General features: G+C 39.6%; 2 protein-coding genes across 6 annotated transcripts in view; both read right to left on the bottom strand.

Moving 5' to 3' along the window:
• Window positions 1-3,759, bottom strand: part of TSG101 (tumor susceptibility 101) — a 40,979-nt gene extending 37,220 nt beyond the window's left edge. For 2 of the 4 annotated variants that reach the window (XM_080815695.1, XM_080815696.1), the window contains exon 1: window positions 3,558-3,718. Coding sequence is in view for 3 of the 4 variants with exons in the window: in XM_080815696.1 (XP_080671822.1) it covers window positions 3,558-3,599 (42 nt within the window). In the remaining variant the exon portion in view is untranslated. Of the gene's footprint in view, window positions 1-3,557 lie in introns of all 4 variants that reach the window. The other 2 variants (XM_080815693.1, XM_080815694.1) reach the window with 2 other exon arrangements.
• A 1,728-nt stretch (window positions 3,760-5,487) lies between these two features.
• Window positions 5,488-26,972, bottom strand: part of UEVLD (UEV and lactate/malate dehyrogenase domains) — a 59,129-nt gene continuing 37,644 nt past the window's right edge. The window contains exons 8-12 of one of the 2 annotated variants that reach the window (XM_080816784.1): window positions 20,278-20,448; window positions 18,897-19,070; window positions 11,842-11,905; window positions 9,232-9,355; window positions 5,488-8,185 (exon numbers count right to left, since the gene is read on the bottom strand). In XM_080816784.1, the coding sequence (XP_080672910.1) occupies window positions 8,018-8,185; window positions 9,232-9,355; window positions 11,842-11,905; window positions 18,897-19,070; window positions 20,278-20,448 (701 nt within the window). In that variant the 3' untranslated portion in view covers window positions 5,488-8,017. The remainder of the gene's footprint in view (window positions 8,186-9,231; window positions 9,356-11,841; window positions 11,906-18,896; window positions 19,071-20,277; window positions 20,449-26,972) is intronic. The other variant, XR_013967571.1, reaches the window with a different exon arrangement.

The raw sequence follows: 26,972 nt of genomic DNA, 5'->3' as shown, positions 1-26,972 counted from the left end.
TCAAAGCCTACACCCATTCTCTTCAAACCCACTCCAATCAGGCTTCCGCACTTCCACTTAAATTGACTGTCAAAGTCATCAGTAACTGCCCCACGGCTATATGCAACGGCCAATTCTCAGTTCTCATCTTACTCAACCTATCAGCAGCACCTGACCAAGCTGATACCTTCTTCTTAAGACATTTCTTCACTTGATTTTGAGGACACCACCACTTGTTTTTCTCCTCTCTGTGTCTTTGCTGGTTCTTTCTCTTCCCCTAACCTCTAAATATTACTGAACCCTACAGCTCAGTCTTTGGTCCTCTTTATCTAAACTCACTCCTTTGGTGATATCTCATGGCTTTAAATTTATGGCATAAATTTAACATTTATGTGATGTTAACTCCCAACTTAAAAAAAATTCCAGTCTGAATCTCTTTTCTAACCTCTAGGCATGTATAACCAATTGCCAGTTTGATAATCTCCACTTGGATATCTCATGAATGTCAAATTTAACATGATCAAAACAGAACTGCTTTTCTCCCTCTCCCCCCCAAATCTCCTCCTCCTACATTCTTCCAATCTACATCCAGCTGCTCAGGACAAAAACCTTGAAACTATCCTTGATGCCCCTCTTCATATCCACAGTGAACCTGTGAGAAAATCATATTAACTCTACCTTCAAAGATAAGCAGCATCTGATCACTTCTCACTACTTCTGTGGCTACAATCCTCGTTTTAAGCCACCATCACCTCTCACCTAGGTTACTGCCAACAGCCTCCTTATAGGTTGACTCTGTCTCCACGTTTAACCTCTACAGTCTAGTCTCAACACAGCAGCCAGAGCAATACTGTTAAATGTTAAAACAGATGGATGGCTTCCCATCCATACTCCAAGTGCCAAAATCCTTACAATGGCCTACAAGACCCTCCAAAATCACTTTTATTTCCACTACCTTCCCCCTTGCTCATGCTACTCCAATCACCTTAGCTTCCTCCGTTGTTCCCTTATCGTGCACGACAAGCTTCCGTCTCAAGGCTTTCATACTTATTTTCCTTCTTCCTGGAATGTTTGCTTCCTCATCTCTTTCAGGTCCCTGCTTAAATAGATCTTCTGAGAAAGGTGTTCCTTTACGATTTCACAAGTGCACTCCATCCCATCCCCTGCCCTGAGCATTCTGTATTACTCTTTGCTGCTTTACTTCTTTCCAAAGCATTTATCACCTTTTAGCATACTACTTAATGTAGTTACTCAGTTTTTATTGCCTTTTATGAGAATTTAAATTCCAGAAGAGTATTTTGTCTGACTGTTCACTGCTGTATCCTTAGAACCTAAAACAGTGTGAGGCATGGCAATCTTCAGAGTCAGTTCTCTTCTACCTATTTAGTGGTGACTCCCCCTCTAGGAATGCTGTAAGAATACAGGTAGTTGTCTACATGAAAAATCTAAAGCATGAAATTATATGTGTAAAACAAGATGGACTATCAGTAAAACTGTATCACTGTTAATTGCTAAAACGATGACAGAGAAGGGTATTAACTAAGAGTTAAACTGGGAGCCAAGATAATACTCAAAGGTAAAAGTTATAATAATACATAAAAAGATCATTTAATGTGGTATGTCAATTATACCTCAAAATAAAAAAAAAAGACATGAAGTCAAAACATCTGGCCCAAAGTACTATGATGGGTATGGAGGTCCCACAATCAGATAAGGAGTAAAGGACCATCACCCTTGCAATGTGCCCAGGGTCCTGGCAAATGATTCCTTCATCACACCAAACCCAACTGAAAGGTTAACCCCTGAAGGCAGCCCTCTACCAGAAAGAAGGAACTCAGGGAGCTGCTTTTATTATCCTACTTTCTAGTCCTACCTATCTATTCATAGGCTGGATAGAGAAGATGTTAATACTCAGAACTGACATCACTTGTAGGAGACTCAGTTTTTCAGATATTAAGCCAAGAACCAAAAGTTAGGTAGAATGTCCTCTCCCACCTCTTCTTTATATCTTTTTTTTTGTTCTTAGGGTAAAAAGAGGTTGGCGGTTGGGGGAGACAGTGAAGATATAAAAAAATCTTCTAAAGGTGTTCTGCATCTGTCTTTGAAGGCAGGTTTCACTACAGGAAGTTTGGGAAACTTAATCATGGTTTTTTAAAATTCAGAACCATTATTTGAATATTCTTGTCCCTAGACAGGAAGACTAAGGCAAAAACCTTAACACTAATGTGATCAATTTACACATAAAAAATGGCATGGAACAGATACTTTTCAGTTACATCGTATGTAAAATAATGTACTGTTTTTTAAAGTGATACATAAATATTTCAACATGGACCTGGGTCACCATCTAATAGGGCGCCCCCAAACTTCCTCTACAATCAAGAATGACTACTTTATCAAAAGAAAATTAAGAAGCCCAGAAGATATTAGACAATCAAGAGAAGCTTTATTTTAAAAACTGCCACTTCCTCTTTAGAGGTCATTTGCTTTTCAACCAAAGACTAGAGGCACGATTTTACTGGGGGGCGGGGGGGGGGTGGCGGTGGAGGGACTGGATATTTTTCAAAGAAATAAGTTTATACACAAGTGTGTGTTTTGTTAATAGTGAAAACTGCTTAAACTACTTTGATTCCTAACATTCTTGCTTTGACAAAAGTATCCAAAGCTAACCCACTGAACTGGAGAAGATTCAACTCTCAACCACTTCACATGCATCTAATTCCTAATTGATAAACTGAAAAAAAAAAAAAACAAAAACCGCCCACTATCACCCAGGTCACTCTGTTACCAGGTACCACATTTCAAGTAACGATCAAAATAATTCATGGCTTTAAAATGTAAAACGCCTATCTACTTTTTAAGAATTAAAAAAATACACTGGTCTTGAACTTTGAAGATTATAAATTAGGTCCAAAGCAAACAAGTTCGCGTTGTAAGAACCAAACAATTAAAAGTGGTTATAAATCAAAGACCCTGAAATTCTCATGTAATTCTATTTATCCCACCGAGGTAGTGACGGACTGATACTCAGGCTTATCTGAACGTTTTTACTTATAATTGACCAATTCAACCAACAGTTAACTGACCTCAGCGGGTCGGGTATTGAGCTGTGTGAGAAACATAAAACTGAAAAGGACACAATCTCCGGGGGCCGGGACGGAAGGGCGAAGACGGACGGATCCCTACACTGGGACAGCAGTGGAGGGCTATCTCAGATGGAGAATTAAGTCCACCCCCCCTCTCTGCGTTTATAAAAACCAGGACGAAAACTACACTGCCCCACACAGACTGTTCCAAACTCTACCCGCAGAGAGGAGGGCGGGCGGCAGGTGGCAGGCGGCCTCAGCTCCGCGCCTTTGTTGACCGTCGCCGCCCCCCCCCCCCTTTCACCGGCTGTGGAGCGGGGATTCCGGCACAAGGCGCCAGGCATCTCCGGGCTGGGGCCGCAAAGGCGGCTGAGGACTGCAATGGGCCTCCGGCCGGCCGAGGAGTCGCGCTGGGCTTAGTCCGGCCAGGCCCCGCCGGCGCCAAGGGGAGTGGTGGGCGCGCGCCGGGTGGCCAGTGCGCCGAGCACTCACCTTGGACACCATTTTCTTGAGCTGGCTCTCCGACACCGCCATGGCGGCCGCCTCGCGACTCCCGTCCCCGCAGGCAGAGGGTCAGCCGCTCCGGGGCCGCCCCAGGCCGCCCCACACAATCACACACCTAGTAACCAGCCCCCCACCCCCCCCCGGCCTCTAACAACAGGAAGTCGGCCACCAGGCCAGCTCTTCCGCTTCCTTTACGTCACTTCCGGGGCAAGCAACTGAGGCTGGGAGCGGTGTAAGTTCCGACCCACCTGGTGAGCTGTTCTCGGCAAGCCAAGTGGGGTCCCAGTGATCAGGACAATCTTGTGAGGATGGAAACTCTGCAATGGGTAATATCAGCAGGTGTTTCACGGTTGCCTCAGACGAAGGGAGTAGGTGCAGGGAGGGGAATAGGAAGGTTTTGCGAGTGAGATTTAATGACCGGTTCATCACCAGTCATCACTTGGGCTGGGAGTCAGAAAACTGTTGTGCGACTAATTTGCCCTTGTGATAATTGAAGGCAAGTGCAGTGTAGCTGGGACTTAAAGTTTTTCCCAACTCTGAGATGGGAGGCTTACGTTAGATGATGCCTAGGGTCTCTCTGATTATCAGGTTTTGTTTTTGTGTTTTTAAGCATACAAGTTCTTCATGCTACATCCACAAGGGTGAAGTGCAGAGCCCTGGTTTCACAGGAATCCAGGCGGTGATTTCTTCTCTGGGAGACCATTCCCCTAAGCCAGAACTCTTTCCCTAGCCAAAATCATAATACATGCTGCATTCTACCTTGCAGTACAGTGCATACTAGTCTGCCCAGTATCAAAGTCCAAATCTTTGAGGGCAGGCTCATCTTCAGATCCCCTTTAACAGAGCAAGAGTAGGGGCTTGATTTTTTTTTTTTTAAGATTTTATTTATTTATTTGACAGACAGATCACAAGTAGGCAGAGAGGCAGGCAGAGAGAGAGAAGGGAGGAAGCAGGCTCCTTGCTGAGCAGAGAGCCCAATGCGGGGCTCGATCCCAGGACCCTGGGATCATGACCCTGGCCAAAGGCAGAGGCTTTAATCCACTGAGCCACCTAGGCGCCCCGAGTAGGGGCTTGATCTTAGTTGAATTTCTACTACCCAAAGTTCTTCCTGGTCATTTATATGAGTCATTACTGCACTCACCACGGTGAGTGTACATGGTGCATTCAAGGTATTGTAAAACTTGGGTTTGATAATCTGTACTATGTTCATTTGGATGATGTTAGTTTAGTCCTAGTGAGGAACAGGCTGTGGTATTAATTCTTTTCTGAGTTGGTATCTAGGTGAGGTCACACACATGTGGAAGTATCTTAAATTACTGCCAACACAAGGCACAGGCTGTCCCAATAGGTATCATTTTTTTGGATATGGACATCCTGTGTTAAGCATACAGTTCCAGTGAAACCAGACTATTGGGCAGTCTGTCTTTCCACTGCACCTCTTTTTTTTTTTTTTTTAAGATTTTATTTATTTGAGAGACCACAAGGGCAGGACGATCATGGAGGGAGGGGGAGCAGACTCCCCACTGAGCAGACCGCCCCACACAGGGCTCAATCCCAGCACCCCAAGATATACAACCTAAACCACCCATGATTCCCATAAAAGAACCACCTCTTTTATGTCACTTAAAAGCAAAGTAGTTTTCAAACTGGTCTTAGAGCCACAACTTATTCAGAAGTACCTTCAGAGCAACTGCTTTATCAGTTGGGAGAGTGCAGGTAATATATTGCTTAAAAAGTTTTCTTGCTAGAAGTTATTTTTAAAAGCTTGAAAACAATTAACAGAAGCCACTCTCTTAATTTTGCACTTAAGTCACTTAAAATGAAATAAATAGCCTGGGTACTGTATCAATTATATGAAACTTTCTCTTCAATCTGAATAAATTTCCTATCACTCTTTCAATAAATTAGGCATCTTCTGGTGATTTTAAAGTCAAAGTTTATTTTATTCATTGCTCTTGGTACTTAAGGAAAGCTACAACATAAATTGGAAAATCAAATATTTATCTCTGCACTACAAAATCAAAGCATTTTAATCCACGCCCCACTAAAAATAATTAACACGAAGAGATACTGCATGATTTTGGAAAAATGAAACAGTGAAAGTTAAAAGAAGAATAGTGAATGGCAATTACCACCAAATCATAGTGAGGTAGTGGTGGTACTGCTTCTTGACTTATATATGGAACCTACATGATTGAGAATACTCAGAACTTGAGGAAATAACTGTCAGAAATATCTCTATAAGGTGGGCTTCCGTACAGCAAGGACTATTACTCAACTTTGAATACTTAAATTCTAACACAGTATTTGGAGTAATAGTAGATGCTAAATAAGTATTTGTTGTATTGCATTCATTGACCTTCATTTATAATTAATACAGTGAACTCTTGGTAATTCATCTGTTACACAATGTCTTGCAATTAGGTTATTATTCAATTAGATTCATATTAGAAATTAGATAGTAGAAGTTATCTAATTTCCAATTAGATCATAGATATTAGAAAAATCTCATTTAAAAAATACAAGAAATGGTTCTTTCAGTTTTACTTCCCTATTTCATGCAACAGGACAATGAGGATACATTGTTAAGAGTAACACCAAAATAATCTACCCAATGTAGTGAACTTACACAGAACTCCTCAAACGTCCAAGGTTTTTAGCTCAGGTAATTCTCACAGGAATCTTTCCAAACGTATTACATACTTTTCTACTTTCTTAAACATGGGACACTGAGTATAATTTTACTTTATGATATAAGCTCATTATAAGCATCCATTATTCTACTAAACCGGCATTAGTTTCACTGTTTCTAACCAGGATGTGTCTGCCCTTATAAACCACCTGGCTCCTATCTCTCTGACCAGGTTTGGATTTGCCTGTTATATGCTTTCAAGGCACCTGGGACTTCTTCACAGCACTTAACTATTCTTGCAATTGTACATCTGTTCATGAGATTTGATTACGATGTCTCCTATACTAGATTGTATGGACCGTGAAGGCTGTGCCTAGTCCCGGTTGGGCCACCACTGTAATCTGCAATGCCCTGTACAGTGTCTGGTGTACTGCTTGCACTCAGTACCCTGTGAATGAATAAACAAACAAACACCTATCTCAGTGCATACTCCTTTTTGCTATTTGCTGAGGGCAAGTCTGCAAAGTCAGGGAATCCATCTTTCAAAAAACTATATTGGGATAATAAAGAAAGTCAGCCCCTACATGAGAATAGAAGTAATCCTTCCATAGCATACAGAACCCCAGCTTTAAGGTCTTGTGCTCACTGTTTTGGCTGTCAGGCTTTTTCTTCCTTCTACTGCTTAGAAAAAGAAGAGGTGGTGTGGCCAAGTGCACCTGGGTTGTGACACCTGGGCACTAACCCTCAATCTTCTCCTCTATAAAATGATAGAACCTACCACAGCAGATGATTTTCAAGATTCAGTAAGATAATAAAGTGCTCATCCCCCTGCCTGAAACAGCAGTGTCAGTGTTGGCTGTTACTACTAGTTGTGTGTCACATCTGTAACAATATGCTATCTTTCACACGCAACGTGTTGTTATTGACCCATAAGGCAAATATACGCTCAATCACTCCTTCAGGAGTGGCTAGAGGGTTTGTTCAGAACAGCCAATCCATCCAAACTCCTACCCTTAAGACTAATAGTTTTTATGAAATCCTCCTGTTTTAGCTCTAAGTAAATTGCTTGTCTGTTTTTCATAATCTATTTACACTAAAAATATACCTTTCTCTATGGTACTACTAGTATAATGGGCTTCTGAGGTGTTGGAGATCTACTCTATAGCCCAAGAATGGGTTGTAAAATATTTCAGAAAGGACAGTCCCACTGGAAATTTAACTACACTTTTTCTTCCACTATTAAAAAATTTCACTTTCACTACTTGAAAGTGCACATAAAATTCATTTTTTTAAATTTCTGGTAGCTAATTGATTTGAAGAGGAAAAACAAAATGCTTTCCCATTACTACCAATTATATTTTAAAGAAGAAACAGTACGTTAGGCTGGGGATCTTTTGAAAGTACACCTAGCACAGATTCTGTAAATCAATACTGGGCCTTCAGCTTACCGTGTTTACTATAATAGTCAAGGAGTCATTTTCTTTTAAAAACATATTACTTTCAAAATACTCCCAAAGTGCTAAATGTGCTTTTAGTTGAGGATCCATAAATTTAAATGATGCATATTGTAGATGAATGTCTACTTCTGCTGGAGGTTGGAAGAACACTTTTAGAGAGCTCAAGAGCAACAAAGAAAATTAGATCTTTTCCCCCTCCCTGTCTAACTCCCTAAGGATTCAAATTACAAAGCTAATCGGAAATCATCTACCTTAACCAAGTAGTTTGTAAGGGTAAGTAATAAGATACAGAAATTCTCGACCCTATGTATGTTGGCAAAATTAAATGACCTTTCCTTTCCGGTAATTGAACTTTAGAATCAAAGTTTTAACTGTTGCTGGAGACCATGGATCGATGACGCACTGCTTTGAAGTTTCTCAGTCACCACATCTTCCTTCACTGTGCTTTGGATGACTTCAGATACCCCACTGCTTCCAATGATGCAAGGCAAACTTAAAAACACTTCACTATTTATATCATAATATCCCTGAAATGAAAAAAAAAAAATAGGGATTACGAGAGAACTAAATCAGCGCAAAAAATTAATATCATAAATATGCATGCTTCCTTGCTTTTCTAGTTATAAACAGGTAAGAGATGAACTTTAAAAAAAAATGGTCTTCATTTTATTTCCAAACCTGCGATTGTTTCGGAAAATGTGTGTGATAGGAGGCACGTGGTTGGGGACAGCCACTTGGTGGGGAGGCGAGCTGGCCTGCTGCTATACAGTGAGCAGATGGGGGCTGAGAAAAGCTGGTCAGAGTGGACTCCCTGTGGAGGGGTCACATACAGTAACTTGTTTTGAGTTTCTGTGTGTGTGTTTTTTTTTTAAGATTTTATTTGTTTATTTGACAGACAGAGATCACAAGTAGGCAGAGAGGCAGGCAGAGAGAGAGGAAGGGAAGCAGGCTCCCTGCTGAGCAGAGAGCCCAATGTTGGGCTCGATCCCAGGAACCTGAGATCATGACCTGAGCCAAAGGCAGAGGCTTAACCCACTGAGCCACCGAGGCGCCCCCCCCCCCACTTTCTGTGTTTTATTTCCCTTCTGATATTCCAAAGTTTTCATGAAAATGTACTTAAGCATGTGTGCCTTGTCTTAGCTGTGCTTTAGGGACTCTAGGCTTGGGATAAAGTGGGGAAGGACAGAATGAGCTGGAGAAGCACCTGGATGAGCAGCTGGGACGAGCTGGCATGTCAGTCTGGCATGATGGGACTGGCTGAGGTGGTAAATGACAACCAGAACTTAATGGAATACACAAATGTTTCTTGAGACTTCCCCAAAATTACATGGGGTGGGGGGCGTGGCGGGGCAACCTGGAAGAAGTCCAGGCTTCCCAGAACCAAGCAGGACAGGGCTTCGCCCGAACTGTCTCCTCCCATGTGTTTCTCTCGAAACCAGTAGATACTGAAGACACCTGAGGTACAGTCGAAGCAGCACTTTTTCTGGATTTATATGAATAATTTAAAAGTTCAAAAACATGATGAAAGTACGAAAACAAACAAAAAAAAAGAAAGTACGAAAACAGCAATTACCTTTGCTAATATTGATACAGAATGTATCTTCTTTTTATTGTTTACAATACTGTCAACCAGGTCAGCCACTGATAGTCCAACAGACCAGGATCTTTGACCTTTTACCCGTAACAGTTCCATGGCTCTAGATTACAAAAAAAATAAAAATAAATTTAAAAAAATAATAAATCTCAGAAAATTCACAGAGTATGCACATTTAGTTTTACACTGTTTAAGGTATTAATTAGATATTTTTGGATTCGGAAGTAAGTGTTATATAGCAATTGTTAGGGAAGCCTACAGATAATCTACTGGCTAAGCTTTTCTTAAAATGTCAGGCAGGTAGTTCACAGAGAAAATACAAATGGCTTAATAACATAAAAGCAGCTCACCTCCACTAATATTTAAATGTGAGTTAAAACAATATACCAGTGTTGCCTATCAAAATCAGCAAATTTGGGGGGCGCCTGGGTGGCTCAGTGGGTTAAAGCCTCTGCCTTCGGCTCAGGTCATGATCCCAGGGTCCTGGGATCGAGCCCCACATCGGGCTCTCTGCTCTGCGGGGAGCCTGCATCCCCCTCTCTCTCTGCCTGCCTCTCTGCCTACTTGTGATTTCCGTCTGTCAAATAAATAAATAAAAATCTTTATTTAAAAAAAAAAAATCAGCAAATTTGGGCGCCTGGGTGGCTCAGTGGGTTAAGGCCTCTGCCTTCGGCTCAGGTCATGATCTCGGGGTCCTGGGATCGAGCCTGCGTCGGGCTCTCTGCTCGGCAGGGAGCCTGCTTCCTCCTCTCTCTCTGTCTGCCTCTCTGCCTACTTGTGATCTCTGTCTGTCAAATAAATAAATAAAATCTTAAAAAAAAATCAGCAAATTTAAAGAAACTGATAACTACTTCTGGAGAAGCTACAGAGAACCAGGCCTGCCCATAACCGCTGCTGAGAGTGGAAAGTGATATCATCTTTTAGGAGAAAGATTTAGCAACATCTGATCTAGAAATTCCTCCTCAGGGGTTTTATTCCACTGCAATATGCTCAAGTATGCAAATATATACATATGTTCGCCTTGTGTGAGACAGCAAAAATTCTGGAAACAACTCAAAAGAGGACTGGTTCAATAAATCACTATCCAAATGTACTATATTGCTCCAGAGAGGAATAAGGTAGATTTGTATGTACCACATGGGAAAATGTCTGAGATTTATTATTAAGGAAACAAAGTAAGTTGCAAGGTAATATGAATAGCATACATCTATTTTACAAATAACAAAAATAATAATGATAATGTTTGCATAAGCATTGGAAAAATGTTTGGATATATGGACACTAAGCTGTTAATAGTAGTTGTCTCTGGAGAGTGGGATTACCCCCACTTTTTCACTTTCTACTTTATAGATATCTGCGGAATATAAAGTTTTATAACAGCATACATTCTCTTTGTAAATAATAAAAATGATATAAATTAAATAAACATGTTTGAATTTCATCCTTTTATAGTTTCTTACTTATAAATGCAGGATTATGTAGAGAATCAGATTAGAATGGATTATACAACACTCTTCTTAGTAAGAATATTCTTTTTTTTTTTTTTAAAGATTTTATTTATTTATTTATTTATTTATTTAATAGACAGAGACAGCGAGAGCAGGAACACAGCAGGGGAGTGGGAGAGGGAGAAGCAGGCTTCCTGCCAAGCAGGGAGCCCGATGTGGGGCTCATTCCCAGGACCCTGGTATCATGATCTGAGCCGAAGGTAGATGCTTAACAACTGAGCCACCCAAGCGCCCCCAAATAAGAGAATATTCTTTCCAGTTTTTATAGGCTAAGAGTCTTAAGATGAAGGTTTATAAAGCTAGAAGTCTCCACCGAATTGCAGAAACATATGTTATTATGTGATGGTGAGACAACAGATGGCTTGAAAACACACAGTGCACGGAGTACAAACTGTAGGGTATGGGCCTTGGAAGGTGTGTGACCAAAGGCAACAGACACAGGATCTGTGCATTATACTTTATTTTTGCCTGAACTTATATAGCTTATCTATTCATATTATATTAGTTTCCAAATGTATTTATGCATGATCAATAAGTACATTATTATTTTTTTAAGATGTATTTATTTATTTTAGAGAGACAGTATGCATGTGGGGCAGGGGCAGAGAGAGAGGAAGAGAGAGGATCTCCAGCAGGGAGCCCAACATGGGGCTCAATCTCATGACCCTGAGATCACGACCTGAGCCGAAACCAAGAGTCAGACACTCAACCAACTGAGCCTCCCAGGCATCCCTGTATTAATTTTAAGTGATATGGATAAATTCTTTCTACATTTAGAAAATTCTCAATATCCTCAGATGTTGACCTCTCAGAGCAGGAAGTCAAGGACTACAAATAAGAAACCTGTTCTCCCCTTTATGCGTCCACTGCGTATCTGAAATAAAGTTTGCAAGGCCCTCCTAGATCTTCTTTCAGATAAGAAATCAAAGACTAGAACTGACTTCTTGTACTCTGGTCTTGTCCATACTAGCTAGTTTTGTTTGCATAAGCCTGGTAAGGGCGTGCTGTGTAAATAGTTGCTATGGTAGCACGAAGTACATGATTTTCAACTGGGTACATGCAAATCGACACTCAGTGTTACCTGTTGGACAACTGCACCCGAGAGTTAGGACTCATTACTTCTTCTTGGACACCCCATGTGGGCACTAAAAATTAAAGGAAAAATTCATTATATGTTGCCAACAACGTCCTTAGGATTAGCATGTGATAAATGATCACTTGCAGTCAAGGGTATCTGTATGAAACTTTAAACACTTTCTCCCCTTTCTAGAAACAGCTTTCCACTGATGGCATTGGGTATGCTGTGCCAAATGCCTAGGAGCTACACTCACCCCAAAAACATGATCCCCAGAGCCTATCTGCAGCCTCCTTCCCTGTGCTCTCTCATCAACACTAGTTCTACAAGGGCCGTCTCGCTGTCCAAGTAGAAAGCTTTCCTTCCTCAGCAGCAATCACTTGGCATTTGCTGAGATTATGTTCTTTCATCAGGTGAGGTATAATTTGGTCACCTATTTTGGCTAGATTTGCACAGCTATTAGAGAGGCATTGTCCTGTTTGCTAAGAGGATCTTTTGGGTTACCATTTTGTCCCATTACATCATTGACAAAAAAAAAAATAAATCAAAAAATCAAAAATTCAAAGTTGTATGTGTGAACTGGATATTTACACCACATTCTAATATTAAATAGAAATTGCCAGAAACATTTTGAAACCCTTCTAATGTTCATCTATTTCTCATCTGTGTGAAGACATTATTTAATACAGATGTGTATTGGGGTAGGCAAAACAAAAATACATTTGGATATATAAGACCGTTTTTAAGGTGTTAAGTCTTTTAAAAAAGATTTATTTATTGGAGAGAGAGAGCAAGCAGGCACAGAGGGAGAGGAAGACAATCTCAAGCAGATTCCCTGCTGAGTCCAGAGCCATGACCCTGAGATCATGACCTGAGCCAAAATCAAGGGTTGGTCACTTAACTAGGTCACACAGGCACCCCTACATTTCTCTTCTCCTTCTCTCTCTGCCCCTCCCCCCACTGGCATGCTCTTTCTCTCTCTCAAATAAATAAATCTTTAAAAGCTCCGATCTCAAATTAAAAAAATTGTTATATGAGCAATACAAATATATGTGGACAGATTAAGAGATTAAAAAATATTTTACATGGACAGAACGGTTATATATGAATTTTTTCTAAAAAATTTCTGTACATTGGGGGACCTTGGGTGGCTCAGATGGTTGGGCATCTGCCTTTGCCTCAGGTCATGATCTTCAGATCCTGGGATGGAGCCCTATGTCAAGCTCCGAGCTTGGCAAGGAGTCTGCTTCTCCCTCTTCTTCTGCCTCGCCCCAGCTTGTGCGCTCTCTGTTCTCTCTTTCTTTCAAATGAATAAATAAAATCTTTTAAAAAAATTTCTGTACATTACTGGTAAATTCACGATAGAAAACTGGGGGAAATGTCTGCTAAATGAAATACAGCATTTATTGACCTTGGAAGAGTGAATAAAAAGGGGCAAGGGAAGAATGAGAAGACTCAGAAAGGGCACAAAAAATATGAAATTATTAAATTATTAATGTGTGCGTATATATATAATTAAATTATTTTAAATTATATATTAAGTTATTGTATTATTATATATTGTTATATATTCAATTATTTAAATTATATATTAAATTATTATTTGTGTGTGTGTGTGTGTGTGTGTGTGTGTATATCACATTCATTCTTTCTTCTCTGAGTCCTGACTTCCAAGAGCCATGGGGAAAGAATGGAGAGAGGGAGAAAGCTTCACTGTGTTCAACTTTTCTTGTGACACAGTCATTAGAATTTTCAATTAGATTCAGATGGACTTATTTTTTTTTGTTCATTTATTGCCCAGCCCTCCAAAATTCCTAAATATATGTCCAACCTATTTTAGGGAGTCCTTTCAAATACTGTAACTAATCAATCCTAATCTTTTTGGCCCCAATCCTCAGGACAGCAATCCCTGGGCCCCAAATTTTAATGAACAGTGACCATGGGGAAACTCTTTTCCATTGTATACACCTTCCCTTGTGTAAGACTGATGCCCAATGCAGATGATCTAACAGTCTGTTCTGACATCCAACCATTAGATTTCTAAACCACTGTTTGAAGGAGTTACCTACAATTTACATATGACATTAATATGAGAGCTGAAAATAGCAGCTCCAAAGCATATGTTCTGCTATCTAATTGGGCGGGGGCATAATATGAATGACCTTTGCTCACAAGATAGTATCAGCATCATTTCAAAACACATTTACTGAGGCCAATCCAAAGTCAAGGAGCTTGCAGTTTGGCAGGGTAAACACACACGTAAATATGCAACTCTAACACAGTGTGATAATGGTTATGACAGAGGCATGAATTTCCTTGACCTGGAGAATTAGGAGAGGCTTTCTGGGAGACATGGTTACTCAAGCCCAGTCTTGAAGGGTGACTAGGAGTTAGCCAAGTGAATGAACGTTCAGGGAAAGGAATAATCAGGTGCAAAAGCAAGGAGGCCTGAGAATGCATGAATTATTCAGGAAACTGCAAGCTGACCATATGACTAGCACAGAATGCCTGGCAGGATAGCAGAAGAGGAAGCTGGCGAGGGGAGGGAAGCAGGAAACTAATCCTAAAGGGTCTTGTACGTCAGTATTCCTCCCCCAGGCTGTAGCTGTCATTTGTCTCTGAAATACTTGACGAGAATTAATTTTATTTGCACACCTGCTATTCTTAGTACAGTTTCCAAATCCTAATGTTGCCTTACGTCAAAATGTAGTTTTACATGTCCTTTCGCTAATTTTCTATTCATCGCTGCCTTGCTGATTGCTGTAATAGAAACTATTTACTGGATGTTAAAGCTGTGTTAGACACTGTACCAAATGCTTTCGATAAACTGTCTCATTAAGTCAAAGCAAGAGAAAGCACAGCTTTGGAATCAGAGCAGGATTCAAATGTTCCTAGATATGTAATCTTGGGCAAATCACTTAACCTCATAGAGTCTTAAGCTTCTTCATCTATTAATTTGGGAAACCACCATCTCCTTCAGAGGGTATTTACACATTTTAAATGAGATATGCAACACATTTAAAACACACAGTAGGCTCTCAATGAAAAGTTATTATAATTGCTATTACTGCACTGACGGCACTTATGCAAAAATATAACCAGTTGATGTTTATGGATGTAACCAGCAGAGGGAGCCTCTGTCCATTTCTGGCTTCAGGGCCAAGGTAAGTTATACCTATTGTGAATATAATTATCTCTGAAACAAAGTACTAGACAGGGTAAAAAGTGATCTGATGGTGGGGTCTAGAGGGGACACAGGGAGATGGGTTGGGGAGAGCATCAGTAGTTTCAGTGCTATCGGTAATGCTCTTAACTGACTGTAGATTCATGAATGTTTGTTCTATTATGCTTCAAAACATCTATTATACATTATATGTATTCTTTTATGTAGGTCAGATAGTACATAATATTACATTTAAGTGACCCCAGTTCACAACTACCTACATCCTTCTATTTCTAGTTCCCATGTGAGAGCTCAAGACAGAATTACCATATCCTTCCCTCCTGTTTTTATCCTACTTCCCGTGGCCCTCTCTCTTAGCAAGTCAATGTTGCCTTCCCATTACAGTCATTTCCGGTGTTAGAGCTAAACTTCCTAGAGACACGGTTGGGTTCTCACACATTTACATAGCTCTATCGACAGTCAGCACAGTGCCGGATGCTGGACTATCAATTTCACTCTCCTTTATTTTCTCTCTACAATTTGAGATATTAATGTAAGGACCTATTTAGCCTGAGCTTCCATCCGGTTAAACAATAACTTTGTTGTTTAAAACTTAAAACTGTCCCTGCCCCCCTTCCCCCAGGGGACTTATTTAAAAACAAGTCCTAGAAACCAGTCCCAGGTAACAAAGCCCAAATACAAGGGTGGGTCAGGCCAGGTGGAGACATCCGATGGGGGGGGGGGGGGCCCCGCAAACTGTCTCCCTAGTTACCAAGGAGTATGGGCCCCACCCTCTGGGCACCTTTTGGGTGCCAATTCTGCCCAAGGTGATAGGCTGGTTCAAATATCTACTAGGGTAAATTGTAATTCAATTGGTCACTTAAGTGTGACCTAACATGACTGTGCAGCTTTTTCTGTGTGTTAACAATTTCACTGGCCACCTGTGCGTGGCCAGGCCCAACCACATGGCCTTTGCTCTTAAAAGCTAGTCTGTGAAGCAGAGAGAGGTCGCCCTCTCTGTAAGAGGCGCGGCCCCAAACATTCGGTTTGATTCTTGATGCTTGGCGCGAAATAAAGCTTTGCTTGACCTTCGCTTTGTATCAGTCTCGCTCCTTTAATCACGGACCAATTACTGGGGGACCTAACAATTAATACGACCATATTGTGAAATGTTTTTATTCATTCAAGAACTGTAACTTACTGTTGGGGCTGGTTAAATAAATTTTGATATATTCAGTAGTTTAAAAGGATGAGTGAAATCTATATATGTTACTATGCAATTATTTCCACGTCGTATCAGTAAGTAAAATGTCAATGATGTATATACTGAGTACCTAGGAAATATTTCATATATGTGCTTATCTACCCACAGAACACTGCCAGAAGATTACACAAGAGCCTGTTAACTGTGACAGAATCTAGGGAGGAAAAACTGGGGATCTGGCATAGAAGGGAGACTTATTTTTTACTGCATATACCTTTTTGTACTATTTAATTTTTTGCAATATGAATGTATGACTTTTTCAACTAAAAGAGAACAGCTTAATAATTTACACTTTCAATAAAGAGAAGGTAAATACACTAAATATTCAAGTTTGGCCAGAATAAACAGCAGCTTAACAAAGAATAAGGATCATGTTTCCTGGTTATATGGATAATTACCATACAGTTAACAATAGCTTTTAGCTCAAAAGGGTGAAGGAATCACTGCAGAGTGATGTGATCAGGAAAAGCTTCACAATGTAAGTGAGGGCTTGACCTTGACCTCAAAGGATGAGATTCGAGTATGTTGAGAGAGAGGAAGAAGGGCAAAGTTCCCTCTGGCTGAAGCAAAACTGTGGGGGCACAAGATCTGGGTTTTAGTCCTTCTTTGACCCTAAAAACTATAGATTCTTGTACAGATCACTCTTACCATCTCTTTATCCATTGCTGGCTCCCTACAACAAAATGTAATTGATACCTTGGGTCCCTTCCAGCTCTCAAATAATATTACTACCTCCTTAATTATAATGAGGAAGGAAGATTGGGTCTGTATTTTGGGACTTCTTGAATGCCAAGCAAAAGAATTTAATATTTTCATCAGAGGAAGTCAGTGAAGGCTTTTGAAAAGAGGAGTATGATTCAGGAAGACTGGATTTATACAGGAAAGCACACAATAAAGGTCTGGCTAACATCATTATTAATTTGGTATCATTTACAGGGTAGATAAGAGGGGAAACAGCAAACTAATTGCGAGAGCTGCAAGAAATCAGAGAAGCAGGAGATCAACATGGACCAGAACTCAAATAGTACTAGAGAGTAAAATATGGGGTCTCAGGTGTGTTTGCAACCCTAGCCATGCATTACTCTAATACATCTGCTCTCAGTTCTTTGCCACCCATTTCCAGGGTCCTGTTGATCAGTGTCTAGTGTCAAGGAGCATTCTGAGCCTGAAAAGTCATCCTGCTCAATCACAAAATCAGGTTTTGTAAAGGTTTCTTCGACAGTCTGACTCTAGCACTGAATTATCTAGGTAGCCAATACTAATTTACACAGATTTAAATACTGCTATATTTTATTAAAAATTTCTTAAAAATTATACAAATACTAAATATCCATAATGACAAAATTAGAAAATAGTGACAAATACACATTTTTAAAAGTTTTTTAACCCAGATACAACCACTGTTAATATGTGCCTTTACCTGCTTCTGATTTCCCATTCCTAGAGTATCTTTCCCACTCTGCTCTCTATTCAAATCCTATTCATTCTTCCAACATCTAGTTCAATGATGCCTATACAGAATTTTCTCCAGTCATTTCAACTCATGTTAAATGCTCACTCAGAAGCTAAGTACTCTAAGTCTATAATACTCATTCTGGCACTTAATCAAATAGTTTCTTATACTTCCACTGTTAGCTAAAGTATCATGTAAATATTTTTATTCCTATTCTAAAATAACTTTTAAGTATGATGAAGGAAGAGACCGTGCTCTATGCCTCTCTTATTTTTTAAAAGATTTATTTACTTATTTTGAGAAAGAGCAAGTGAGCGTGGCAGGGGCGGGGAAAGAGGGAAGGGGAGAGAGAGAGAAACTCAGGCAGATTCCCCACTAAGCAGGGAGCTTGGGGCTCGATCTCATGACCCTAAGATCACCCCTGAGCCGAAACCAAGAGTTGGATGTTTAACTGATGGAGCGGCCCAGGTGCCCCATGCCTCCTTTAGATCATACTAACATCTGGCAGTAGTGAGGAAAGAGTAGGCACTTACATATAAAATGAGGACCAAACAGCACTTCTGTCCCCTAACTGACTTTAAAACATGAGGGAAACAGTAAAGGAAGAAAGGAAGAGATACTCAAGTTGGATAGGGAAGTATTCTTTTTGGATAGGAAAAGGGGCTTTCCAGTCTGGGGAACTCAATGCTTTTTGTGGTAGGAAGAGAGCAAGTGGGCTAGTGGAAAAGATCATAGGGATACACAAAGAGTGAAAATTCTGTTTAAAAGGTGAGCAACGGACAGGAGGTATGGCCCTAGGGAGAAGGTCTGAACTTGGGAAAGGTAAGCAGGTGGAAGTGTGGGGAGAGGAAAGGAAGGAGTTCTGTATATGCATTAAGGTTTATTTAAATGGGCTCTCTAGAGAATTAAAGTTTCAGATTAATCCTGGACTCTGAAATTCAATTAGAAAAATATAAAACTAAGCGCTCTTGCCTAGTGTTAAACTTATGGAAAAGTAAATAAATGAGAATGCCACACTTGAAGAGTCCCTTCACAATACCGGGCCCGTTACATACAAGGCCCTGAAATGTGAAACAGAAGCCAAGCGAGCTCCGCTGCTCCGGAATCTCCAGATGTGTCGGAATAGCACGACCACTGATGACTTAGGTTAGCAATATAGTTAATACAAGTGTCGTTCTTACCTTTGTCTTCTCCCTGCTCACCGATAACCCATACTTGTTTTCCTGACGGCTGTGCCTTCAAAACATTTGTAATAATATACTGTAATCTCTGTGAGTCCAGATTACATCCAATCCCGATCACTCGATTTACAGGAAATGCACTCAGTTTCCAAGTCACGTATGTCATGATTTCCACTAAATATCGCACACAAGGTGAAAACATAAATATTTTAAAAAATATACTTCTAGCCTAGTTCATAAACAAAATACTTATTATGTTAATAAGTATAGTGGAGCATCTATATATTCTTCCTAGGTTCTAAATGCACTTTGAGGCAGACTGTATTTTAACATATATTAAAAACATTAACCAGGCTTCAGCATGATTTTACATAACTTTGTTGTTAAATATAAATTAAAAGTGGAAAACAGATATTTTCCTAGTCAAGTAAGAAAGATACAAACTGGGATGGAAAACCAGAAAATAATCATTGTTTCTCATTGATCAAGCTCTCTTTTATACCTTTATTTTTATTTTTTTTAAATTTTAAAAAAGATTTTATTTATTTATTTGACAGACAGAGATCACAAGTAGGCAGAGAGGCAGGCAGAGAGAGAGAGGGAAGCAGGCTCCCCGCTGAGCAGAGAGCCCGATGCGGGGCTCGATCCCAGGATCCTGGGACCACGACCTGAGGCGCAGGCAGAGGCTTTAACCCACTGAGCCACCCAGGCGCCCCTCTTTTATACCTTTAGATAAATTTCTATCTTTAAATTAATGATCACATACACCACTACGCAGTACAACACTATGAACAAAAACCCCTTTTTTCTGCCATGCCAAAAGGATGTCAGGAATTAGAGACCAGCGTCCCTCAACCAATTACTACAGGCAAACATGTAAAATGCATACCCTTAGACTGGGAACATTAAGAAACTCTGTTCACCAATTTGAGTCCAATACCACCTAATTATTTGAAAATATTTCTTTTTTAAGGAAACAGTTCTAAAAACAATTTACAATACATGAAAAGTTAACAACACAAACTGGCATGCTCACGAATATCTTACGCCACTTTAGAATTAACAAAGGATCTTTCACATAAGCCACTGTATTTTTCTCTTGGGTGTTCAACCATTTTCGCACTGAGGGAGACATGGCTAAAAACCTGGACTAGAATGATAGTGATATTACATAAAAAATTATAAGTTGTAACCTTCTAGTTCATGCCAGTCAGTAAGAAGTGGCTGCTTGACAGGAGATGGAAATACTGTATTGTTCAGTATAAAAGCAATTTGGATAGCCTAGCAGTTCCTTTATAAACTAGTTTTAGGACCTTTATCAGTAATGGCAATTCTGTTGATGCTTCGGGCTGTCAGATGAATTTATAACAAAACCTTTTACCTGGTTGAGATGCGACAAGCAGGACACCATGTTGACTATAGTGTCCCAGAGCTGGGACAAGGGCTCTGAACATATCCACGTTGCTTTGTACCACATCCAGATAGGACTGAGAACTACCCAAAGAGTTGACTGTGAAGATCACCACCTTGGAATGAGCAGAGGCAGACAAATCTAATGAATAAAAAGAAACAGTCTGAGCTCGGGGTCTAGGTTTTAATCAAGTTCTTGTTCTTGTTTTTCTTTTTCTTTTCTACAAGTGGAGAGCTTTTAGACATATATGTCTCCAGATCAATCCTATATCCACGGAAGTATACAAAGAGCTGAGGTTTGCTTCCAGAAAGATGATTAAGAGCTAGAGTGTATCCCCAGGGGAGAAAGAGAGCAATAAAGATAAAGAAAATAAAGCAGAGGCCCCAGAACTTATAAACAAGGACTTTGTTTTTTCCTGTAACGTGTAACTTTCCTAGGAAGAGTAAGTAATATGCTATAGGCAAAATGAACCTATAATCAATTGCATCACTGATTTTCAAACTGTAAGCTTAGGAATCCTAGAGTTCCTTGAAAGTGACTCAGGGGCCATGTGGAAGGACTGGGAATAGGTGGAGAGAAGGCTGGTGGGCACAGCTCCATGCTCTTCACCTTGACCTCTCCCAGCACAGTAGCTCTGATTGTACCTGTTTTGCCTACTAAGGATTCTGCTCCAAAGAGGAAAAAAAATTATTGGAAAATCTTTAAATCAAGATAAAATGTCTTGGCTCATTTTTTACAGACTTTTCCTTATACCGAAGCCCAGTACCTTTGGTTTTAGGTTCTTCTTACCATGCGAACTACACGTAAGCAACTGCTATGACTTAGACAAGCTGTTCTTTGCAGTTCACTCCTCTGATCCTGAAGCACACATATGCTGTTTTACAGCTCCATTACTCTCTATTACACAATGTGTTCTATGGTTAAGTGCACGTCAAAACAGTGGCACAGAAAACAGAAAAACAACACAGTAGATGGCAGCAGTCCAGTCAACATTTATAAAGCAATATTAGCATCCCAAGGAGATAATGAGCAGATTCCAGGTTTATATTCTTAATGAAGCATCTAAGGCCATCTCTCTAAACAAGTTTCAGAAGGAAACACCAGTGCAATGTGTCCTCTGGGAAATACACTTTCTAAGTTTAGCTCGTATTTTGACACAGTTCTGGGGCTCGTAGGTCCTGGGTTTTAATTACGTTTTTTCATGAGTCTTCTTAAATAATTCCTGTAGTCTAGTGTTCAGACTGGATACGTGGTAAAGAGTCAAAACCTCAAGAACTGGAAGGTATACAGTTAACACTTCCAGACGACTTCTATATGCCAAGCACTATTCTAAGAGCTTTCCGTACAGTTGCTCATTTAATCTAATCTACAGCACACTATGGGGTCACGTCATCCCTCATTTTACAGATGAGGAATCTGAGGCAAGGATAAGTTAAGTAACTTGCTCAGTCCCAGAGCTTATAAGCGGCGAAGCCAGAATTCAAGTCAGGCTGCAGAGTACTGTTAAGCACTGTGCTATATTGAGAAACAGAGTCCAAAACCTTCATCAAGATAAGGAAAATGTGATTTAGATAGATTAGGTGACTTGTCCGTATTACCAAGTATCAGTGAACAATTCATGACCTTACAATTTGGTCCCAACCTATCTTGCCATAATTATTTCATTTCTTCCCCCTTTTTAACTTTCTCTACTATGAATGTTGCAAGTGCCCTCGCCCTCAAGGTTGCCCCATGAATAGGGTAGCAGCTGTCAGATATGATTTCAAAAGTAGAAGAAAGGCTTCCTACTCCATAAGATTTCCCAAGCTCCCAAACCTTTTCACTCTCTTCCTTTGAACCTAGAAGCTAGTATTTCTTATACTCCCCTATATAAACCTTTAGCTCAAGTTGAATTGGTCCCTGTTCTAACCCAGTATATTTCTCTCACTTTCCCGATATGCGCTTTACTTAAATTCTTTCTATCTGGAATGTTTCTCACTGCGCTCACCATGTTAGATAGGTATCTGTTTAACTGTCTACCACATTCAGCATGTTATGAGCTCTGTGACAGCAGGGATTGTTTGTGTCTTACTCATCTATCCATTTCCAAGATCTAGTGACTTAGCAATAGCTCCATTCCCCACCCCCACCCCATGGCAACTCTTATCCTGGTAGATCTGGCACACATCTCAATCCTACTTTCCTGAAGGTAGTATCTCCCTCCACTCAGCTCCAATAAGAATGCTCATTGTCTATACCATTCTCTTGGCAATTAATCATATATTGCTTCACTAATCTCTTGTCATGAATTACAGTCATTACAGTCAGAAGCAGCTTGAAGTTAGATGGAAAGATACACATATTACTGTTTACATCTTGCATGTGTATCTTTCCATCTAACTTCAAGCTGCCTCTGACTAAGCAGAGTCTTGCATCCCTATCAATCCCCTGCAACAACTCCTAAAAGCTAGGCTGGGTACTCAGGAATAACCTGAGTTATTCCGGGTACTCAGGAATAACTTGGGAAGTGCAACAAAATGACAGATTATCCCATGTTCTGAAGATTTAGTTACATACATAAAGGGAAATGCTGCTTAGGAATGCCATTCCCCATGTGATTCTCATGCACAGCTAGGTTTGGTAAATACTGTCTCAAGGCAACTAGATTCTTTGCACCTAGCAGGCACTCAGAATATTTTTCTTGGACTCTTCCTTCTCAGGTCTTCCCTTAGAAGTTGATGACTTTACAAAAGACCCCAAATAGCCAAAGCAACCTTGAAAAAGAAGAACAAAGCTGGGAGGTATCGCAATCCCAGATTTCAAGATATACTACAAAGCTGTAGTAATCAAAATAGTATGGCACTGACACAAAAGTAGACACACAGATCAATGGAATAGAAGACAGTCTAGAAATAAACCCATGCTTTTATGGGCAATTAATCTATGAAAAAGGGCAAGTATATACAATGGGAAAAAGACAGTCTCTTCAACAAATGGTGTTAGGAAAACTGGACAGCTACATGTAAAAGAATGAAACTGGACCTTTTTCTTATATCATACACAAAAATAAACTTGAAATGGGTTAAAGACCTAAATGCGAAGACATTAAACCATAAAATTCCTAGAAGATAACATAAACAGTAATTTCTTTGACATCAGCCATGGAAACATTTTTCTAGATATGTTATCTCTGGCAAGGGAAACAAAAGCAAAATTAAGCTATTGAGACTACACCAAAATAAAAAGGTTTTGCACAGCAAAGAAAACCATCAACAGAGCAAAAAGGCAAGCTACTGAATGGGAGAAGATATGTGTAAGTGATATATTTGATAAAGCATTATTTTCCAAAATACATAAGGAACTTATGCAACTCAACACCAAAAAACCAAACAATCCAATTAAAAATGGGCAGAGGATGTGAACAGACATTTTTCCAAAGAAGACATACAGATGGCCAACAGACACATGAAAAGATGCTCAACATCACTAATCATTAAGGGAAATGCAGATTAAAACAACAATGAGATATTACTTTACACCTGTCAGAATGGTTAAAATAAAAAAGACAAGAAATAACAAGTGCTGGCAAGAATGTGGAGAAAAAGGAATCCTCGTTCCAAACCTGTTGCTGGGAATGTGAACTGGTGAAGCCACTGTGGAAAACAGTATGGAGGCTGCTCAAAAAAAATTAAGAATAAACTTACCATGTGATCTAGCAATTCCACTACTAGATATTTACCCAAAGAAAAAGAAAACATTAATTAAAAAAGATCTATTCACCGCATATTTATTGTAGCATTTCTTACAAAAGTCAAGATATGGAAGCAACTCAAGTGTCCATCAATAAATAAATGGATAAGGAACATGTGGTATCTACCTATCTATATCTACCTACCTACCTACCTACTACAGTGGAATATTACTCAGCCATAAAAAGAATGAAACCTTGCCATTTGCAACAACATGGATGGACCTAGAGGGTATAATGCAAGGTGAAGTAAGTCAGAGAAAGACACATACCATATGATTTCACTCATATGTGGAATTTAAGAAACAAAACAAATGAACAACAACAAAAAAGGGAAGATAGACAAATGAGAAACCAGACTCTTAAATATGGAAAACAGAGGGTTGCCAGAGGGGAGATGAGGAGGGGCATGGGTGAAACAGGTGAAGGGGGCTAAGAGTAAGCTTATGTTGATGAGCACTGAGAAATGAACAGAATTGTTGAACCACTCTATTGTACACCTGAAATTAATATGACACTGTATGTTAATTATACTGGAATAAAAAATAAAGTTAAAAAAAGAAGTTGTTCTCTCTAGATAAATTCTGTGTAGCATTCAAGCCTTTTTCATCTTTCAATAAAATAAAAAAAAATAAAAAAAACAATGAAACAAAAGAATAAATTGACCACTCTTCTTCATTAGTGGACCCCTCTCTGTCTCTCTAAAAAAAGAAGTTGGTGATTTAATATGGGGGAAGATATTTTATAGTTATAAAGAGAATTAGGAAGGACTTTAAGCATGATTATGTAAAGATATGATCCTAATAAAAGTTCAATTTGATAACAATTAATTCAATAAACCTCTACTATGTTTCCTGTTCTATTACAGGTAATTTTACGAGGTCCTAAGAACCCAAAGTGAATGACATATTGTCCTTGCCCTAGATTGCCTGATCCAAATTCTAACGTTACCACTTACTTATTAGCAGACTGATAAGGTTCCTCCTAGGTCAGGGATGTCAATCACCATCTGGACTCCCAGGATACAAACCTCATATCTCTATCCTAGCTGTACAGGTAGCTCAGAAAAACAACATTCTTCCTGACAAGCCACTGGTCCCAAACACCATAGGCCCTAAACCAGTGGCTTCTTATAGTCAGATTAGGGGATATCAATCCAATATCAAGTATGTCAAAAGACCTAGCAAATAATAATTCATGCTCTGATATACTACTGTTCTCAGATTATGAGGATGATGTTGTGATAAAGGAAATACACATTCATTTTAAATCATTGAATTTTTACTCAAAACAACTGGAAAATTAGGCAATCAAATTATAATGTCCGAATGCTATGGAGACCTCACTGAAGTATTCTAGCCAGTGTATCAGTCTGAATATACTGGAGACAGTTCAAGCTTTTCATTTCTCTGGTATAGTGCTAAACTATTCTAACTATAATAAAAAATCACAGAAAAATATGTTCTTTTCAAATTATTCTTCACTGTGATGCAAAATTCTAGAAATGATGATGACCCTTAATTTAGAAATTGTGTTAAGATTATAGCTATTAGGGGCGCCTGGGTGGCTCAGTGGGTTAAAGCCTCTGCCTTCGGCTCAGGTCATGATCCCAGGGTCCTGGGATCGAGCCCCACATCGGGCTCTCTGCTCAGCAGGGAGCCTGCTTCCTCCTCTCTCTCTGCCTGCCTCTCTGCCTACTTCTGATCTCTGTCTGCCAAATAAATAAATAAAATCTTAAAAAAAAAAAAAGATTATAGCTATTAAAAATCTTCCTATGTTGGTTGGGGGAGGACACCACCAAAGAATGATGTCCCAGTAGCTTTAGGCATTATTTCAGTCAATGACTAGAAGGGGTATTTTTGTGTGACAAATAGAGGTAGACTTTTTTTTTTTTTAAATGTTAAACAAAAACACCCATATTAAAAGATAAGGTAGGGAATCACTGCTCAGTTCAAACGAGTGCCTTTAATGGTTACTGCCACAGTGATCTGGGTTTTGGTTTAGGACATGCAGTTAGTTAGAGGCTAAACTAGGATTTCAAACATAAGTTCGTTACCAATTTTACATGATTCACTCTAGAAATAGTCTGTGCATATGCAGGCATAAATGTTTGTGTGTGGGGATCTTTGCATATGTGTGCATGGAGACTTTCTAAGACTTTCAACACTGAGACTTTCTAAGATTGACCATTTGTGGCAAACTAAGGCCATGACCTGAGTATGTTATGCTGTATCTCTATCTTTAGAGAGGATCGTCTTAAGAATAAAAGGTATATCTACTGATAAAATGTCCCAGTAATAGAAAAAAAATGATCCAACATAAATTTCACATACCAATACTAAAATCATGAAGAGTAATGACTGATTTGGCAAAAGGGTTACTCTGGAAGATTTTCTAGAGAGAAGGTGACTCGAGTTTCAAGTATGAAGGGCGTGTTGAGGCTAATGAAGGAGTATTTACCTGGGGTAAGTGTAGAGCGGGAAAGGAGGTTTTATTTTTTATTTTTTATTTTTTTTTTAAAGATTTTATTTATTTGTCAGAGAGAGAGAGAGAGTGAGCACAGGCAGACAGAGTGGCAGAGGGAGAAGCAGGCTCCCCGCGGAGCAAGGAGCCCGATTTGGGACTCGATCCCAGGATGCTGGGATCATGACCCGAGCCGAAGGCAGCCGCTTAACCAACTGAGCCACCCAGGCGTCCCGGGAAAGGAGGTTTTAAAAAAAGGGGCTTAAACCAATGATTTTCAGCTTCAATACACTCAATTTCAAAATTTTGATCACAACCCATGCCATGAGATGGGCATACCATGAAATACATTTTCTATTGCAACCCAAGACACAAAATATATGTATGTGTATATAAACAAAACCAAAAACATTACAGAAAATACCCTTAATGCTATTCTGATATGCACTGTTGCTCTAGTTCATTTTTATAAAAT

The sequence above is a fragment of the Martes martes genome (assembly GCF_963455335.1).
Source record: "Martes martes genome assembly, chromosome: 10".
In the NCBI taxonomy this organism is placed as follows: domain Eukaryota; kingdom Metazoa; phylum Chordata; class Mammalia; order Carnivora; family Mustelidae; genus Martes; species Martes martes.
The sequence above is the reverse complement of the archived record's forward strand: the minus strand, read 5'-3'. Positions and strand labels throughout refer to the sequence as shown.